This window comes from Zosterops lateralis (genome assembly GCF_965231275.1).
Source record: "Zosterops lateralis genome assembly, chromosome: 19".
NCBI classification, from domain to species: Eukaryota; Metazoa; Chordata; class Aves; order Passeriformes; family Zosteropidae; genus Zosterops; species Zosterops lateralis.
Window position 1 is genome coordinate 6,392,840 of NC_139779.1, and position 14,498 is coordinate 6,407,337.

The window sequence follows — 14,498 nt, forward strand, 5'->3', positions numbered from 1 at the left end:
GGAGCATCCTGGTGTGATTTCAGCCCCCTTTTTACATTTTCTGAGTATAATTTAACATCATTTTCACAGCAGAAAATCCATTTTTCTCTCCTCATCTCTTAAAAGAAATGGCTGAAACCAACCAGATTTCACACCAGAAGCCGTTTTGTTTTTCCAAAGGGCTGTCTGGGGGTGGAGGGGGAAAACTTCAACCACTATTTCAGGAGATGAGGAGAACCCAGTCCTCACCCAACTCCTCCCACCATCAGAGCCCAAATATCCACAGGGCCAGCGCGGGGAGCGTGTCCAGACCAGCACCAAGGGTTCAGCCCCTCTCTGTGGCATTGCCACCAGCTCCCTACAGCATCCCTGTCCCTCCTTACCTGCGGGAGGGTCATAGGATGTCACAGACAGCACTGGCATCCTCGGAGTGGTCGCAGTTGTGGACGTCCCAGCGGATGTGGGAGCAGCGCAGCAGCGAGGGCTCATGTCCTTTGCACTTGAGGTTGTCGAGGAAGATGTAGCCGGTGCCTTGGCCGTAGCGTGCCTCCCCCCAGGCCGCCAGGGCGTGGCCGCAGCCCAGCTGCCTGCACACCACCTTGGCGTCCCGCAGGTCCCAGGCGTCGTCACACACCGTGCCCCACTGGGACAGGTAGAACATCTCCACGCGCCCCTCGCACCGGTGGCTGCCGTTCACCAGGCGCAGGGAGCCTGTGGAGGGCGTGGGGTGAGGCAGGCCCTGCCTGTGCCCAGCCCTGCACTGTGTCCCACTCTCCCTGCCTGCCCTGTGTTCAGCCCAGAGCTCCCTCGCTGCCTTTGCACAGCCAGGAGCAGGGGAGTGACCTGCCAGAGCTGGGGGTGACCCTCAGAGCATCATGGTGGATGTTAAGGTGGAGGAACCTCTGTTCCCAGCTCTGTCCCTTTAGTTCATCACCTCTTTTCCCCATTCTGAGGTCCATCACCTCTGCCTGACCCAGCCTTGGGGGCACCAGGAGAGGCTGTGACTTAACAGTGTCATCATTTTTTCCCCATCCTGTGGGCTGCTCCAGGCACTCCCAGATCTTGTGCCTCTACCAGAGCCATTTGTTTTTCCACCTTGTGCCGGCATGGAGCATCCCCAGGGTGTGGCACTGTGTCCCCAGGGTGTGGCACTGTGTCCCCAGGTGACACCCCAGTACTTACCCTCCTTGGGACGAGTCGGGCCCAGCGTGGTGGTTGTAGCAGTGGCTTCTTGGAAATGGTCTTCAGTGTCATCAGCACCTGGTGCAGTGGAGGAGAGGTGGGAAAAGTGACTCCAAGGGACAGGCCCCCCAGCAGTGGTGTGGAATGGCTGCAGGGGTGTGGGGTGGGATGTGCAGCCAGGTGCACAAATGGGGACCAGAGGGAGTGCCACACTGCAGCCATCACCCACACTGACTGCCACTGCTGTCCCCAGGTGCAGGACAAACCCCGGGCTGTGGGGCACTCATTCATCACCCACAACCCCATTTGGGGGACCCCATTTCCCACAGCCAGCCTGAGCGTGGCCGAAATCCCTCCTACACCCACTGACTTTCCCACCGAGCTGAGCTTCACCTGCAGACCTCCCCCTGTCCCACCTCCCGCTCTCACCTCGGCAGATGACCCCGGCGTCCTCGTGGTGGCCGCAGTTGTGCTGTCCCCAGCCCAGGTGGAAGCAGTCGGCCAGGCTGGCCTCGCCGCCGCCGCAGCCCACGTTATCCAGCAGCACGGGCCCGCTGCCGTAGCCGAAGGAGCCCAGCACGGTGGCGGCCAGGGCGGCGCCGCAGCCCAGCTGCCGGCAAACCACCTGGGCGTCGGGGAAGTCCCAGTCGTCGTCGCAGACGGTGCCCCAGGTGCCGCGGTGCCGCACCTCCACCCGCCCGCGGCAGCTCCCGTTCCCGTTCGCCAGCCGCAAGCCGCCACCTGCGTGCCACGACGCCGGGGGGACCAGGGCTCCACAGGGTGGCCCCTGCTGACCCTCCGAGGGTGTGGGATGAGCCCCCGGGTTCTGGGGTAACCCCTGAGGATGTGGGTGCCACCCCCTGGGGATGTGGGGTGAGTCCTCAGGTTCTGGGGTAACCCCTGAGGATGTGGGTGTAACCCCCTGGGGATGTGGGGCAAGCCCCCGTGTTCTGGGGTAACCCCCGAGGATGTGGGTGTAACCCCCTGGGGATGTGGGGCGAGCCCCCGGGTTCAGGGGTAGCCCCTGGTGATGTGGGTGCCACCACCTGGGGATGTGGGGTGAGCCCCCGTGTTCTGGGGTAACCCCTGAGGATGTGGGTGTAACCCCCTGGGGATGTGGGGTGAGCCCCTGGGTTCTGGGGTAACCCCTGAGGATGTAGGTGTAACCCCCTGGGGATGTGGGACAAATCCCTGTGGGCATGGGGTGAGCCTCTGGGTTATGGGGTGACCCCTGGAGAGCGTGGGGTGACTGTGGAGATGTCAGTGAGCCCCTGGGGACACAGGGTGAGGCCTGGTGATGTGGGGTGACACTGGGTACGTGGGGTGATTCCCAAGCAGCACTGTGGGCATGGAGCAATCCCTGGAGATGTGAGATGAACCTTTGAGCATCATGGGGTGAATACCCTGTGAGCATGGGGTAAACCCTGGGGATGTGGTGTGAGCCCTGGGGATGTGAGATCATTCCTGGGGCATGGATTGAGCTCTTGGAACATGGGGTGACCTTTGGGGGCATGGGGTGAGCCCTGGGGATGTGGAGTGACTCCTGCAGGGATGTGGAGCCCTGTGCAGGACCAGCAGCAGCTGCACACTTACTTTCCTGCTCGATGGTCAGGAGTGTGGTGGTGACCACCTCGGTGGCCTGGGAGGGCTGGTCCCTGCTCTCTGTCACTGCTGGGACAAGCATGGGGACATGTGGGCATTGGGGGGTCCAGATCCAGCACCCTCTGCCTCTGCTCCAGTCAGTGCCAGTGCCCACCAGCACCATGGCTGCCCCTGGGCAAGACCTTGCCATGGGCAATGTCACCTCCTGGGCATCACCCACGCATGGCAGGACCCCAGGGTGGCCAGGCTGGGTCACAAGAAGACATAGAGGGCACAGCTTTGCCCTCCAGATGACGGAGTGCCAACCTCCTACCTGTGGCCGTGGCTGTGAGTGTCTCCTCAGAGTCCATGGCCACCGAGGTAGTGAAGGATGTGATGGTGGATGTGTCTGGTCCTGTGGTGACACAGAGGGATAGAGGTGACACCTGGGAGATTTATCATGAGGATTCATCACTTTTCATGCTTCATTATGCCCTGCCCCTCTGAGCAAGGTCTGGGCATGGTGGTGCCATCGACTCTGTGCCCAGAGGAGGTGCCAGAGGGGATGGGGATGTTTAGGAAGGAAAGGACCAGGCTGAAAAAATTGTCCCTTTTGTCCTACATCATCCCCTTTGTCCATTAATAGTGGGAAAGGGAAAGCACTGGCACTTACTGCTCCTGTCATTAGCCATGATAATGAGGGAATTCAGGGGGATTATTAACATTATAAACAGTAATCAGTGGAGAATGGCAGGAATACATCATTTCAGGAGAGGAAGGGGAGGCAGGCTGGGCCTGGCACCGTGCCCAGCCCCTGGCAGCCGCTCCCTCCTTCTGGACATGGGCAGCTTGTTTTCCAGCCAGCAGAGCAGGGAAATGGCAGAGGGAAATGGCAGGATGGCAGATGCATTTCCCCTGCAAATGACCACCCCAGCTGTGCTCTGGGCTCTTGGTGTGGGGTGGCTACTCTGAAGCACCAAGATGAGGGCGGATAAGAAGCAAGGATATTCCCACAGCGCAGAGCCCAGTCCCTTGGGCATCGCAGCCTCTCTCTGAGGCCATTTCTGCTGGGAGAACAGGATGTCCCTGGGTTTTCCCCCACCCTGAGGGCGATGCCCTGCCTGGTACCTGCGCAGATGACCCCAGCATCCTCATGGTGGCCGCAGTTGTGGATGCCCCAGCCGAGGCTGTAGCAGGCGGACAGGAAGGGCTCGCTGCCGTCGCAGTTGACGTTGTCTAGGAGGATACGTCCTGTTCCATAGCCAAAATAGGCATTGCTCTTGTAATCCAGGGCTTGCCCACAGCCCAGCTGCTTGCAGACCACGCTGGCATCACTCAGGCCCCAGTCGTCGTCGCAGACGGTGCCCCAGTTGCCACGGTAGAAGATTTCCACCCGGCCCTGGCAGGTGTCGGGGCCGCTCACCAGGCGGATGCTGCCGTCACCTGCAGGGTGGCAGCACGAGGTGAGGAGGATGTGGTGTCCCTGCACATGGCACACCATGCCCAGATCCTGCCATACCCATGATGGCAAAGGAAATGAGTGAGAAGAAGAGGGGATGGGCAAAGCTTTAGAGCAACAGGGCTTGGAAGCCTTGGGAACTTCTGGGATGGGGTGTGGCCATGGGCAGCACAATGATGGGGTCTGAGGGTCTGCACCTCAGGGCTGGAGGGTTGGGAGGCTTCAAGAGAGGCAGCAGATGACAGTAGGGGACACTTTCCCCCTGCAGCTTACTTTCCCCATCCTGTACTGAGGCCGTGAGGATCCTGGTGGTCGGTCCTTCGCTGACTTGCATGGGTGAGAACTCTGCAAAGGGAAGCAGAGAGGTGGCACCTGCTGCTGCTGCTCCACCTCGAAGCTGGAGGGATCCTTCCCGCCCCACTGCTCCAGGAGGGTCTGCACCAAACCAGCCCCAGCTGAAAATAGAGGGGTTTGCAGCTGCACCACCCTGCCCAGAGCCCTCTGCCAACACCTCCAGCCTCTCTTCTGCCCTCAGACCCAGCTCCCCACCTCCTTTTTCACTCCTTCCACCTCTCCTCTCCAACAATGCCATGATTCAGTTTCTTGCTCAATCCACAACTTATGTTCTCTGATTGCTGTTGGTACAACCTACTGCCCAACCCTGCATCCCTGCCTTTCCATTCCTCCTTTTCCAAGCCCTGCTTCTGCAGGGGATTCACAGAGCAGCTGCTCCAGGTCTGCACAGCCTCACTTTCACAGCTCACTGATGCCTGGCTGATGAGCAAACCTTGCACAGTGAGGGAGGAACGTGTGTGGGGTACATAAGGGTCGTCACAGAGCCGTTCCACTTTCACTTGCCAAGCTCAAACACTTTCCACTGCTTTTCTCACCTTTAGGAACATCTCCTACTGAAAAGCTCAGCAGTTTAAAGAAGCACAAGTCAAAAGGGGAAAGAGCAGTTGGGCAGCAACTGACTCCGAGGCAGGAGTGTGGGTGGGCGTGTGCTCTTTCCCCAGGGATCATACTGGAGAGGGCGCAAAGTCCCCGAGCTGGGAGTGACAAGGAACACAAAACAGGCTGGTCACCTTATGGAGCACCAGCCTGTGGAGCTGGGGGGTGACCTGGATTGAGGAGAGGAGTGAAAGGAAGATGCAGAGGACATTTGGCTGACCCAGGTCATAGGAACAGGCTCTGAGATAAGACTCTCGGGCTCCACCAAGGCTCCTGCAGCCCCCAAGTCTTGCACTCCACAGGAACCCCCTGCCCTCCTTTGCCCCCTAAGGAACCCAACCTCATTACCGTTGCACACAACAGCCACATCCTCGTAGTGGTAGCAGTTGTGGATGCCCCAGCCATGGCTCCAGCACTCGCTCAGGGCTGCCTCCCAGCCCTTGCAGTCCACATTGTCCAGGAAGATGGGCCCACTCCCCTGGCCGAAGGTCATGGCAGCTGGGAGGGTGATGGCATGGCCACAGCCCAGCTGGCGACACACCACATTGGCATCCACAATGTCCCAGTCATCATCACAGACTGTCCCCCAGGAGCCGTTGTAGAGGATCTCCACTCGCCCCTGGCACCGGCTGGGCCCATTGGAGAGACGGATCTCTGGGAGGGTGGCGACAGAGAGGTCACTCAGCAGGTAATGGGGAGCAAACCTACATCAAACTCCCGCTTCTTAGACAAAATCCTGTCCCTTCTCTCACCAAGCCCAGTTGTTGGCTTGGTGCTGCCCAGCTCCCTTCATCTGCTGGCAGCAGGTAGCTGTGGAGACACAGCTTATCTCAATCCAGCAATGAGATGCACCATCACCAAGGTCAGGCTGGATGGGGCTTTGGACAGCCTGGCCTAGTGGAAGGTGCCCTGCCTGCAGCAGAGGGTGGGATGAGATGGTTTTTAAGGTTCCTTCCAAGCCAAACCATTCTGTGGCTCTGTGATGCTCCCATCATCTCACCTGCTAATGGGCAAAAACCCAGTGGGAGAAGGGAAAAGCAGACACGTGGCACCACATGTTGACTTACAATAGGTGACAAGTGGCAAGATGCAATTAGCAAATTCTTATTAGCCTCAATAAGAGTATAATGATGGAGTGCATCCAGAGCTGATCCCACATGGGAGATGGTGGGATGCAGATGATCTCTCAAGCTGCTGGCCACGGGAGCAAGTGTGGAAGTGCCTGGGGTCTACCACAGCAAGGGAATTATTTACTTGTGTGTGATGCATGGCACAAGGACAGGGACTCAGCAGGAGGTGGCAAAATTCTCCTCTCAGGATAATTAGCAAAATAAAGATAATAAAGAATCTTTATTTCCTATATATAAAAGAAGTTTAGCTTCTTCTTGATGCTTTTTTGTTCCAAACCAATATCCTTCCTTTCTTAAATTCCCCAAATCCCTTCTTTTACCTAAAAATGCATTTTTCAACTACAAAACTTCTTGGAGAAAAGTGACTTTAAGAGAAGAATCTCACCTGGGAATGGCAACAGCTCAGGCTCAGAGGTGGTGCCTGCAAGATAGAAGAGAAAGGATCAGCTCTCCCCAGAGAGGAGGAGGTGCAGCTTGGAGAGTGATGGCAGCAGGGATGGGATGGGTATTGTGAGGACTGGCAGGACCCAGCAGCCCTTGGACCCTTCCCTTTCCTGCAAAGTCCTGGTGTTTGTAGGGGGAAAAATAAACACCCTTCCCTGGGCCATCACTTCATCTACTTCACAAGTGGGGAAACTGAGGCAGCATATGAGTGACTGTGACTCTGGTGGGACTGTGCTTGAAGCATAAGGTGACACATGTGTGACCCTGATGAGCCCAGTGGCCAGCAGAAGCCACTCCAGGTGGGTCCTGTCTTGGGCCAGGTCTTGGGGACCTTCTTGTCCATCCGTGGCTGCATTGCTAAGAGCCCTGGGCAGCTCCTGCATCCTCCTGCCCCATCACCCCCATGGAAAATTTGGGTAGTGAGATGAGAAAAAGGAAAATCAATCCTGCCCAGCTTGAGAAACCCAGTGGAGAAGTCCTGATGGAAGATGCTTCACCCTATGTACATTTTAATTGTTTTTTTCTTTTATTTCCCCAACAAAATCCACTTTTTGGAAGTGCCATAATTACAGGCAAGTACCAACACACCTGCTGATGGGGTGCAGACACCTTAGGGGGTGAACAAACCTCATCTAGAGGGAGGTGAGCACTTGAAGGATGCAGGATGTGTCCTCAGCTCTGCACCCCCCTCCCCACAGCTGGGCATTATTTGGGCACAAAATCCCTCTCAGCCCCAATGCTGATGATGTGTGATTCCTCCCTGGAATGCTGCCAGCATGGGTCACTGAAGGCTCCAGCTCGCCCAAGAGGTCACAGCAACATGATCATGATGCCCTGGGGTTGGGGATGAGTGGCTTGACCTCGTAGAGATCCCAGTCCACAAGCACTTGTCCAATGCTGCAGCCCAGCGCAGATCTCCTTGGGCATCTGAGGTGTCCTGGGTTTGAGGCTCTGCCTGCACAACTCTCTCCCAAGGGTGACACCTCCCAAAATCCTTCCAAACCTCATGGAAGGTGTCGCTGCCCATGGCAGGGGGTTTGGAACGAGATAACCTTTAAGGTCGCTTCCAGCCCAAAATTCTGTGATTCCATGATGCCTCTGTGCTAATTACAGCACCCAAGGACTGATCAACACCCTGTGGTGCCTCCGTGGCCTCTTTTCTTCTCCTGCCTCAGACCAGCCCTGTCCTGCTTCACCCTCAGCCCACGAGCAGTGAGGGGAAGGTCAATGCCAGGCTCTCTGGGGGTGGATGTCACTGCTGTGAGGAGCAGTGTGAACCTGGGGGGACAGCAGAGCAGATGAACCCACCTCCCTTTTCCTTGCTAGGACGTTGCCTGGGAGACCATTAAGTCAGCCAGAAATCAGGGCTGTCAAAGAAAGACCTAGAAGCCCCAAGAGGAAGGAGAATAAGGCAACTGTCTGGCTGTATCCGTGACTTAGCAGGGATGCTGGGGTGAACAGCAGCAGCTGGGGAGCTCCAGAGAGGTCAGAGCTCCTGCCTTACCCAGCTGGACCAGGCGTGGAAAAGGATGCTGTGATTCCAGCAAGAATTGGGGATTAAACTGGTGAAACCAGAGGAGCAGAGGGGCTCTGCAGGAGAGGAAAGGGAAGGATACAGCAGCCCCATGGGCTGGACAACAGGGTAGAGGTAATTCCGCTCACCCCTGCACCAACAATGGGGAGATGTGAGGGTTTCTAGGAAGAGTGTCTTATCCTGGCTTGTATTGATTTTTAACACCTAGTCCTCTCCAGTGCCGAAAAAGCAGTGGATAAAAAGGACATTGATAAATATTCATTTCCCTTAAAGTCAAAATCAAAGCTCTGAAATATTCATTTAAGAGCATCCTCCAGCAAAGTCGGAAGAGATCTGAAAAGAATATGCCTGGTTTGTCTACAGTAATGAGGAACGAGGGGGAAACTGTCTTTTTTGAGAAGAGAGAAAGCCCTCCATGTTTCTCTGATCCAGCTTCACAAAGCTGAAAGAAAAAGGGAAACTGCTCGAGTAAACACTGCTGCTAAACAAAACCACCAAAAGGGAGGACAAATCGCCCTTCGTTAGCGACTAATCTGTGCCCATTATTGAAGAGAACCAGGAGAGCCAGGTGATGCAGGGGACAGCGACAGAGCCACCAGGGTCCCCCCAGCGTCCCCACACCCGGAGTGTGGGCACGGATGCTGCCGCAGCATCCCGAGGGGAAAGGAGAGCACTAGCTGAGGCGGTGGGAAGGTAAAACCCGATTTAACTCAATTAGGATGTGTGACCACACCTGAATTCCCAGTTTTCTGGCTGGCTGTGCCTTGGCGCGGGTTTGTTGAGGCAGGAATGAGTTCCCCACCGCCTGGCTGTAATTACACGGATAGAGTCACACTGGGATAACCATGCTGCCACAGCACCCGTGTGGACCTGCATTCCAGGGCGGGAATGGCTTTTCCCAGGTCTATTTGAAAGCTTCCCATCCTGGCTGGACAGTGCCTGCCAGGAGTGAGTAGGGACCGTTGTCCTCAGGGGATGGGTGCTCATTCCACCCGTTTTCTTGGCAGGACTGGTCCCACAAGTCCTGGGGAACAACTGCAGGAGCATCCCTTGACCATCAGCATCTTCCCATGGGTGCTGCCTGCTCTGGAGCCCAGAACTCCTCCATCACCAGTGCTGGCAGCTGCCTGCCCCATTCCCCTGCATGTCCTGAGTGCTGGGCTTCCCATCACAGCCAGGTCATGGTGGGACATAAGAGCTGAACGTGCTCCCTCCATCCCTGTGCACACTCACCGCTGTGGGGGACACCACAATAATCCTGTGCCTGGAGAAAATCTGCCCACAAATCTGGGATCGCGGGTGCCTAAAACCCTTCCCACTGCCCCAGGCAGGAGCTCACCGATGGGGCTGAGGAGGGTGAAGAGGATGAGGAGCGTGGCTGGCATCAAGGAGAGAGGCAGCACCTCGATGTTCTGCCTCCTTGTGCTGTGCTGGGTGTCTGGACAGGGACCGAGTGTCATTTCTGCTTGTCAGTCCTCCTGCAGATGAATTTCCAGAGGACACTTCCCTGAAACATGAGGACAGCAGTGTTAGTGGTGGTGGCCAGGACAGCCTGTGGTCACCAAGGGCCATGCAGGACCTGCGAACATGTCCTTCCTCAGTATTTCCTGGAGCAGTGACACATGAAAAATAATTCCAGCCGGATTCATTGATAAATTGCTCGTTAGCAATTTTTTTTTTTTTTTGAGTGGCAAGATGAAGCTGAAGGGCCGTATCCCACCTGCAAGATAAAACTCAGCAACAGGGAATGTCAGCAGAAAATGAGGAAGAGATTAAACATCTTAAGATTCCATTTCCCCCTCATTTAGTGCTCACTGCCACAGAGGTGGATTTCCAGCTCTGTCTCACTCGCAGGCTGTCTGGGAAGGGGATAAGTGCTGGTTCTGCTGCCCGGGACACCTCCGGTAGCCCAGACCCACATCCCGCGGTCCCAGCAGCCGGTCTGGCGATGGCGTGCGCTGGGGGAGCAGTGCCATCGTGAGGATGCTCCCGAGCTGTCAGGCTCAGCTCAGCAGAGCCCTAAAATTAGTCCCTCCAGCCCGCAAGGGGCACACCAACTCCTGAAGGGATGCACCACGACTGCAGGCATCTACTGGTAGTCAGAAACTTGGGAAAGGTCATTGAAATCCACGGGATCAGTGGCTAAACCCTCCTTCCCATGGAAACCTCTCATCCAGCCTTTTGCTGCTCCTAGTTTTCCCATGTGGAGTCAGGGGATGACAAGAGCTCCGTGTGCTGGTGTCCACCCAGCCAAGACCCCTCCAGACCATGGGCTGGGGGAGCTCCAGAGCCTTTAAACCAAGGCTTGGACTTGGTTGCCTGCACTAGGGAGAGATGATGGTGGCCCAAAGGGTTTTCTGTGCAGCAGCAAGAGGTGATGGAGGTGCAGGAAGGAGCCCTCGTGGATGGGACACAGCCCCGTTACATCTCCCCGGTATCTGCTCGGCTCCTGCTGACCAAGCCTCTGGAGGAGACTCACCAGCGGACAGACAGCTCAGTGATGGGGGCTGAAAACCAATCTACTGCCTGAGGTAGTGGCTTTCAATACTCCATTCATCCCTCCTGAAGCGCCGAATAATCGCCTTTTGTCCCACGGGCCCTCCCCTCTGTGCAGCGGGGCAGGGCTGACAGACGGCCCCTCTGCCGCCCTGCCCCGGCCAAAGCCCGGCCTCGCGTCCTGCTCGCAGGGACTGTCATCGCCGGCCACTTTTGTGCCGGAGCCAGCGCGTTCCTGCTCCCTGGCAGGGTGGCAGCGGCCTTTAACCACTGCGGTGCTGTGCCACGGCTGACCCCAAAGAGGGAAAACTCAATTTTCCTCCTCTGTCTGTGCTTTTCCAACTGCTTCTCCGTCCTCACCCCAACGCTCAGGATTCATCTGGAAACTGAACTCCCTTCCTTAAACCCAGGGGTGCTGGGGTTCTTTCAGAATCCCCACAGATTAAAATCTGCTTTTAAGGCATAGTTAGTCATTATGGCACTGCAGCAAAACCCAGCATCCCTTTTAATATCAGTCAGAGAAGCTGTGGCTGCCTCTGGATCCCTGAAAGTGTCCAAGGCCAGGCTGGACAGGGCTTGCAGCAACCTGGGATAGTGGAAGGTGTCCCTGCCCATGGCAGGCGGTGGAATGGGATGAGCTTTAAGGTCCATTCCAACCCAAACTGTTCCACGATTTTGTGATGATTCTATGATTTAAAGCATTGCTGAATGTGGGTTTATGGAAGCCCCTTCACACCAAGGTGTTCAAGCTGTGAAGCCACCCTCTCACCAGGGACCTGATGGAAGAAGCAGCAAATCCTCCATCACCCCCATCCTGCACAAGCACTGACCTCCAGGGATGGCACAAAACTTGCAGAGGAGGATCAGGGCTTTAAAGTGGGGCACAGAAAGTCTGTGTTTTCACCCCAAATAACACACCACAGCAAACACATTGTGCCCAGCCAGCTCTTTGCCCTCAGTGAAAACTCCCTCCTCCCACATGGACACAGGACCCCACAGATCCTTTCATCCCTTTTGATCCCCTTTGTACCCCTTGGCCACAGCTGAAGTGAAACCCAGTTCTCTATAATTTCTTCCACTTTTTAACAATTCAAACAACTTCAGGAGAAATCACAGTTTTTCAGCTGCCACCACCCCACCAGATTATTATTTGTAATTACCACCTTGAGCTAAAAAAAAAAGCATCATAAATCCACATACCTGTTTGGTATTTTCTCTCCAGTATAAAGATGGGTGTATCGAATCCCAGAAATACCGTCCTCTTTTGAAATAAACAAAGGAGCTGGATAGTCAGTTATAAAATACTAAAAAAATGAGATTTGAAATTAATATTCCTGGTAAGATGGGATGGGAATAAGGCAGGAATTTTTTTTCTTTAGGTGAGATCTTGGTTAGTAAATTTAAAAAAAAAAATTAAAAAGGGGGAAGAAAATGGATCTCATCCATCAACGGAACAGCTCCAGCCTGTCATCTCTTCTCACTCTTGGGGCTGCTGCTGCTGGGTTACAGCAGGATGGCAGCCCTGCAACCCATCCTGGGACAGACCATCCCCAAAGCAAAGGAGAAAGAGAGGGAGCAGGAGGAGGGAGAAGAAGAGGAAGAAGAAGCAGAAAGAGGAGAAGAGAGGGAAGACGCTAAGGAGACATGGCGCGGAGGGAATGGCTCGGGTTTCAGGGAGGCAGGCAGGGACACATCCTTAAATTGGGTGCTGGCAGAGCCTGGGCTACGCCTCGAGGGGAAGGAAGAAGCTTTTTTCAGAGGATTTGGGCTTTTCAGCTCCTTCCCACCTCCCTGCTCGGCTGTCTGAGTGCCCACCTGGAGAGGAAGTCAGCAATAACCATCTGGCTGGAAATACTTCTGTCGGTGCCTGAGCCAGCACTGGGATGCAGCAGGAGGGGATGGTTCCGACCTCCTTCCCTGCCCGGGGGACTTGGAGACCTGTTCCTTGGGCCTTCCTTGCCTGTTCCCAAGCAAGAAATTGCCTTTAGACATCCCTTTTTACAGGATTGTTCCTGTCTGACCATCCAAGGCATTTCTGCTGAGGACATTGGAGGGATGTGACCTATCCTTGTGCTCTCAGCCTGTGGTGAGGGATGTCCTGTGGCTGGAAACCTTCCCCATCCACTTCCACCACCTCCTGCTCTACACATCCATGTTGTCTCTTTCTGCTCCTGACCGGGGCATCTCTTTTGGTTTGAAAAGAATAGTGTATATTTAATAATTTTTAACTATTACAGCCTTTTAACCATTTTAACCACCATTGCAAGTAAAAGCCAGAAAATGTGAGACTCTTGGGTCTCAGCAGCCTTGAAGACCACAGAAAAGGAACCTCCAAACCTACTGTGTTTCCCAGCTTTATGAATTCGTAAGTTCCCCAGCAGTTTTAGGAGCCTGGTGTGCTTTTGGCTTTCAGCGAGTTGATTTTATGAGCCACAGAATTCCTGCCCTCATTCTCATGGGAGGCAGAATTTGCCTTGTGGCTCTTGCTGCTGGATTTTTCACTTGCTCCTATGCAAAACCCAGACCTCTAAATGCCCTAAATAGCCTGAGTTTTGTATTTTAACTCTGCACAAAGCCAGCTCTGCCTACAACTGTCGCCAACAGCTTCTGCTGTTCCTTTCTTGCAGGGATTTAGTAATTAGCAATTAGGCACTTTTATTTCCCAGTAGCAACAAAGTTCTAATTAACCAGATCATGAGCACAAGTTTCAAAGGTGCTTTTTAAGTCTGTTTTGCCTAAACTTTGACAGACTCCCCACTGTCCTGGCTGTCTGCCAGGGCCCATGGACTGGGAATCATCAGCTCCAGCATCAATCCACATCCAGGTTTTGCAGACCAGGAGCAAAATGTGGATATGCAAGGATAAGATGCTCTCCACCCTGCCCAGGATTTCTCTGGGCATTTGAGGCAGCATCTCAGCCTTTTTCCATGTCTACATCGTTCCTGCATGTGCTTTGAGTGGCTTGGCAGTATCAGGCTAGGGGATTACGCTGCTCTGGGGAAAAGAAAACACAGTCAGCCTTATTCAGGGAGCAGCCACAACATAAAAAAAGGCTAATTATAAAATTCCACAGGACAGCAAGGCTGTTCTCTTGTGTGCCAGGGGGAAAAAAAAAAAGTTCTTTTTATGCTTCTTGATGATCCTGCTGCCTAGGCAGGGACACTCCAGGACACTCTGGGACACTCCAGAGATGCTCACGGGAGAGAAGCTTCTAAGGGCTATTCCCACATCCACTCAGCAGCTGCCACAGCTTCCTATGGCAGTGGGTGGCATCTCCAGCAGACCTCTTTTCTGGCAGCAGTTTGGCCATGGGCAGAAACTGGGGAAAACAAGTGGCTCACGAAACTGCAGAAAATACAAAACCAAACCAAACCAAAAACCAAAACCGAAACAAACCAAAACCAAAAATCGAAAGCGATTTTCCTTTTCGTTTAGTTAGGAAAATACAAAGGAGAGAGAAACTCATTTGTCCAGGCTATGCCATGGCCAGGAAATGCTTTGGGAATGTAAAGAAGAGCCTGATGCCTTATGAAAGAGCCCTAAGCTGAAACAAAAGGCATCTTCTTGCTGCCAGGAGGGAAACACGGGGCTAAAAACACCAATTGCTGTTTCGAGCCTTTAGCCGGTGTATAAAGAATAACAGGGCTCCCCTGCTGATTGCTGTGCTCAATCACCGGGTTTTTAGGAGGCTCCTGCTGCTGCTTTTACCCTGGGGAGTACCGGCACTAAAAATGCTGCATCT

General features: G+C 54.6%; 1 protein-coding gene across 1 annotated transcript; it reads right to left on the reverse strand.

Annotated features, from left to right (window-relative positions):
* Nucleotides 1–373: 373 nt before the first annotated feature.
* Nucleotides 374–9,720, reverse strand: SSC4D (scavenger receptor cysteine rich family member with 4 domains; the record flags this gene model as incomplete). The annotated part of the gene is made up of 9 exons (XM_083875320.1): nucleotides 374–690; nucleotides 1,162–1,239; nucleotides 1,591–1,902; nucleotides 2,755–2,832; nucleotides 3,077–3,157; nucleotides 3,871–4,185; nucleotides 4,475–4,546; nucleotides 5,501–5,806; nucleotides 9,600–9,720. The coding sequence occupies 9 exons, from the start codon at nucleotides 9,718–9,720 to the stop codon at nucleotides 374–376; spliced, it is 1,680 nt and encodes a 559-aa protein (XP_083731446.1).
* Nucleotides 9,721–14,498: the final 4,778 nt, after the last annotated feature.